Below are 5,410 nucleotides of genomic sequence, written 5' to 3'. Positions count from 1 at the left end.
AGGGCACGGACCCCAATTGCAAGCAAAATTGGACAATGATTTGAGGTGTACCGTTTCACAGCCTGTTGTGACAGATTATTATGCCATAGTAACTAATCCGGAGAGAATAAGAATCGATCGAGCCTACTTCTTTTTATCCCGGACCGTACCATGTAAATTTCTTCCCCAACAGGGGTAGTTCCAGAGGTCTCCCTCGTTAATAAACTCTTCAAAATCTTCCGTACCCACACTTTTAGTCAAGCACCCTTTCTTTTCTTCAGAGTTTCTAGTTGTGTTGAAGTCTGTACAACACCAGTTGGTACTCGTACCCATTTTGGTTACTGTTAATTCATTCCGCAATTGTCTCTTGTCTTCAGCCTCACAAGGTGCGTAGAGATTGACCATTACACACTCAAAATTATCTGGCAGCCATCTGCCCTGAATCAATAGATTCCTTTCCTTGACCATCACTGAGACTTTCTGATAGCATCTTGTGGGCAGGTAGCTATCAAACCTCCTGATCTGCCATCAGATGGGCTAAAACCCCAATCAATTCCATCCTTTTGCCACAATCTCCCAATAGTTCTATCAATACATTCACCCAACTTTGTTTCTTGCAAGAATACCATTTCAGCCTTGTATATCCTGACCAACTTTCGCACCTTACTGATCTTCAACCAACTGCCTAAACCCCTGACATTCCACGTGATCACCCTCATTCTCTCTTTATGAAGCTGTCACTTAGCTTATTCAATCACAGAGGAAGTCAGCAAAACAAAACAAAACTCACAGCCGATAAAAACACAGATACAGAGGCGGTGATTACTACTTTCTTACCAAACGCGGTGATTAATCACCAAAAATAAATAATGGCCTTGAATTTGGGAAAGACCATTCCATCCTAAACACATTTTACAGAAGGATTTAACAATTGAAAACTGTTATATCGCTGTCACTTTTTCCCTATGCATGTGCGCATGAAATCACCAAAATTAACCTAATAATAGAAAGAAAAATAAAAATAAACTACATCAATATAAACACCAATCAATAGTTGTTTATTGTCATTAATCATTATGACAAAAGTTAACTGTGATTTTCGGTTTATAGTTATAAACAACCCAACAATTTTTATAACAAAAAAAAAAAGAAAAGCCCCACCTTATAAACATCTCCTACAATTCATCACAAAAATCCACCAAGGCTCTCATTTCATTTCAACAAGTGTTCTTCTTCATTTTTTTCTTTGCTTGTCTCAAATTCTAGGAAAATGGAATTTAGTTGCCCCATTTGTGTTTCCATCTTTTCCTTTGTATTTCAGTTCTTCTCTTTCGATTCTGGTGATGTATTTGCCATACCACCAACATTTTCTATTAGTCAAGATGCTTTCTTGCAATATTTGTCATTGGGGAATATCACCATTGATTTACCAGCTCTTTATGTGTTTGGGGACTCTTTCATTGATCCTGGAAATAATAATTATTTGAAAACAGTTTTGAAGTCAAATTACACTCCATATGGAATAGATTTTGAAGGAAAGCCTACTGGTCGTCCTACTAATGGAAGAACCATGGTCGACTTCATTGGTATGGAAAAATAACTCAATTGTACAGATCTTTTTATATTAATTATAATCAATTTGTGTAATTTTTTTTATCTTGGCTTGCATCTCTTCTCATCTTGCATTCAATTCGGTTCAATTTCCTTTGGCATTTGCTTAAATTTTATCATAAAAAGGTTAATGGTTAATTTTAACTAATTCTTCTTGGAAACTAAATAGGGTGGAACAATGGAAGCAAGCAGGATGATAATTAGAATCCTGATTCATGTCGAACCAGTTCCATCCCGTAGAACAAGATGACAATACTAGTTTAAAAAAAAAAAACCTTTACCGACTTATAATTATTATAAAAAATTTCATTTGTGCACGTGCACACATAAATATACTAACTTTTCATTGCAACATGTACTTATCATGCGATAAAACTTTTATTATTTTATTTTTCATTGTTGTTAATAAGTATTACCACCAATAATAATGCAGCTCAAATAGCCGGCTTGCCATTCCCTCCTCCAGTGCTGGAAGTATCGGAGGCCAGCAAGAAGAATAGTCCGACTGGCGTTAATTATGGATCTAATTCCGGTGGCATTCTCCCTAGTCCCCGTTTAGCTGATCAGCTCTTTGTGAGAAACTTTTTGCCTCAAGAATTTGTTTCTATAGATAATATTGGTTAACCCAATGATGTTCATGGCATCTCAATTCATCTGCTCTAATATTATAATAACAATGAATTAACTCTTAAATTGGATTATGATATTCAAATTATATAAACTCTTAATTTGGATGCCAACAAATAACTTTAAAAGAAGCTCCTCTCCAAGTTTCAATTGACAACTTTTAATGATCATTGAACAAGAAAATCATCTATGAAGAAAGTTCGACTCACTTTTCAATTGACTAACATTTTTTATTTTGTAACTGAAGGGACATGTCTTAAGCATGGACGAACAAATAGCTTTGTTCGAGAATACAACAAAAGACTTGAAGGATCAATTTGACAACGCAGAAAGCTTTGCTCAATACATGTCAAAATCACTATTGTTTTTCCACATTGGAAGCAATGACCTAGGCATATTTTGGGAATTCGAAAGACACTCCAACTATACTGTTGAGAAATATTCTCAATTTCTCATCAATGAATTATCGAAGCAATTGCAGGTAAATCACTATATATAGTTACATATCACGCATGTTAGTTAAATTTTTCTTAGTTATGCTTATTTTGTGATAAGTTTCAATCTTGACAAGTAATTTTAATTGATTGTCTTTTAAAGATTTTAGACTAGATACAAAATGGGTGGTAACTTTCACCCATCCCTTCAAACATACATTACCTTTTTCAAAATTCAAACTTAAAATCTCGAATTTCAAGTCGTAAATGTCAAAGTACTTCTATATAAGAGCCTATAGTAAATGCATCAACGTTAATCTCCTAAGTTGAGTTAATTAAGTCTTTGGTATAAAGTCTTCACTAGGTCTAATAACTAATGTTTTCATATATAAGGTAGCTTTTTGGTAGTTCTTTAAGAGTTACCATGGGACTTCAAGGCTACACATCTCCATAATGAACATTAATCGATATTTAAATTAATTAATTAATTACCATTGAAACACCTGCATATCTTCATCCATATGTTCTCTTAAAACCTTTCTTCTAACAATTACTAAAAGTTGTTTTTTTTTTTTCTTGACATAGAAATTGTATGAACTTGGTGCACGCAAGTTTTTTGTCACTAATGTGTCACCATTGGGTTGTCAACCAACTTCCATAGCGATAGAAAAGCCTAAGACACCATGTTCCGAGGAAAAGAACATGAGGGTATTGAACTACAACGAGCACCTTTCTCATTTGTTATCACATTTACAATCCACCCTTCCTGGATCAAAGTTTGTTTTGGGAGATCTTTATAAGGTTTTCGAAGATGTCTTTGCATCACCTGCTTCGTATGGTAAGCATTTCGTTTCTAAAATTAATGTTTTACTCGACACAAGAAAACAACTGTAATGAGTTTCTGTTCAATGAGTGCAGGGTTTACAGACATCAAGAATTCTTGTTGCATTGATCTATTTAGAAACCAAACTAGACCGTGTGCTCCAAACTCAGAACCTTGCAAGGAAAGAAATAAATATGTATACTATGATCCATTTCATCCCACTGAAAGTATGAATTTTCTAATTGCAAGGCGTTTTTTGAAGGATTCCTCAGTTTCTTCTCCGATCAATTTGCTTCAGCTGATGCAAGCCTAATTTAAAGTCAACACTCCCACCGAATGGTTATCTTGATAAAAGCCATTGGCACGGAGACAAGTGGCTCTGGCCTCATACATGTACTCATTCTTTTGTTTTTTTTGGAAATGAAAATGAAAATTTAAGTTTTTACATCATATATGTATTTATCATTGAATTAAATATTCGTATACACATACTTTGAATTGAGTTATACAATTGGAAATATATTTGTCAACTTATTCTAAATTCTTTTTAAATATAATACGAACAATTCAGTAAATTTTAATCAACTTATACCTTTCAAAAAACATTTTCATCAACATATTTTTTCATCTATACATGTATACTTGGTTACTATCTAATTAAGAATTTATGATTTATGAAACTTAATTTGTTATTATTGTTGCCACAATTAATAATGTCTGTGTTCGAATGGTATATTTTGTACCCATAGTATCAATTCCAAGTATTAAAATCACAAAGAAAGTCACTATTGCAAATGCTTTAGTATAAGAAATGAACCCATTATTTCAATTCTTTATCACATGGTTTAGTATATGAAAGGTTTGGCGCAGACATACCGAAACCATTATATATGATTTCATTCAAATGAATATTAAATTTTTTTTCTTATGATTGAAAGCATAACAAGAACAAAAAGGGGAGTAATATTTAAATAATTATTTTCTCAGGTCAACTACGACTAGACTTTGTCAACCACCCTAAATTTGAAGTTGTTGGATAAACATCAAATATGGGTCTAATTTAATTAAGAACAACCAGCAAATTTGAAGTTGTTGGATAAATATCAAAAGTTTGTTGTTGGCCCTATAAAGGTTATATGAGGTTAAAGAATATGGTAACATACTCTCTCGATTAGGTTTTGACTATAATTCGCTCTTGTTTCATTATTATTCGAAATAAACATTCTGTCTCAAAATTATATATATCGTTGGATACACAAATCTTATCATGAGTTCACTATTAAATTTTTCATTTATTTATTGGTGACATCAATTTTATGATCATTTGACCTTTATTCAAGTCTCAATTTACAAAACAACAAAATGTAATTTGAGAAAACAAGATCTCAACCATTATCAGAATGCAAAATAAAACATCTTCATCAAGATAAAACACAAACTTTTGACTAACCCATCAAGCTAAATGGAAACAACTCAAAAAATTGATGTTTTAGAAATCATTTGAGCAACCCAAAAACATGGAGTTCCTAGAACTTTTGGAAGACAAGCAACCATCTAAGAACTCTGTAAGGAAACGTACCACACACGAATCTATCTTCTCCCATGAGAACCACTCTATTTTTTTTTTCACTCAAGTAAAGAAAAAAAATTAGAAAGGAAAAAATTTAGAAAATAATAAAAAGGAAAAAAAAGAAAATAAGAAAAAAATATTTTATATAAATTTGATTGGTTTCTTCAAGCTTTATATGACATATTCAATTGGGCATTAAAGGCTTTTCTGTAACAATCCAAAAAGCTAGTTTTAGTATGCAAAACAAAACAAAAGGCAGCAATGAAAAATAGCCGGAAGAAAACTAAAGTGAAATATGTTTGCAATTTGTAAAAAACCGACAAGAATCAGGAAGATTTACAAAAGAGAACTAATTATGGCCTTGCA

At 32.5% G+C, this 5,410-nt stretch overlaps 1 protein-coding gene across 1 annotated transcript; it reads left to right on the top strand.

Annotated features, from left to right (window-relative positions):
* The first annotated feature begins 1,249 nt into the window (after nucleotides 1–1,249).
* LOC18601782 (GDSL esterase/lipase At1g71691-like) lies at nucleotides 1,250–3,787 on the top strand. The gene is made up of 5 exons (XM_018119034.2): nucleotides 1,250–1,565; nucleotides 2,024–2,163; nucleotides 2,465–2,698; nucleotides 3,237–3,489; nucleotides 3,570–3,787. Exons 1-5 carry the CDS (start codon nucleotides 1,250–1,252, stop codon nucleotides 3,785–3,787), a joined length of 1,161 nt encoding a protein of 386 aa, XP_017974523.1.
* Nucleotides 3,788–5,410: the final 1,623 nt, after the last annotated feature.

This window comes from Theobroma cacao, chromosome 4 (assembly GCF_053813885.1).
Source record: "Theobroma cacao isolate CCN51 chromosome 4, ASM5381388v1, whole genome shotgun sequence".
Classification (NCBI taxonomy): domain Eukaryota; kingdom Viridiplantae; phylum Streptophyta; class Magnoliopsida; order Malvales; family Malvaceae; genus Theobroma; species Theobroma cacao.
This window is presented reverse-complemented; position numbering and strand designations above follow the sequence as displayed.

Coding starts and splice junctions, on each gene's coding strand:
- LOC18601782 (XM_018119034.2), top strand. CDS start 1,250: ATGGAATTTAGTTGCCCCATTTGTGTTTCCATCTTTTCCTTTGTATTT. Junction 2,164..2,464: donor GTTTAGCTGATCAGCTCTTT/GTGAGAAACTTT, acceptor TTGTAACTGAAG/GGACATGTCTTAAGCATGGA. Junction 3,490..3,569: donor TGCATCACCTGCTTCGTATG/GTAAGCATTTCG, acceptor CAATGAGTGCAG/GGTTTACAGACATCAAGAAT.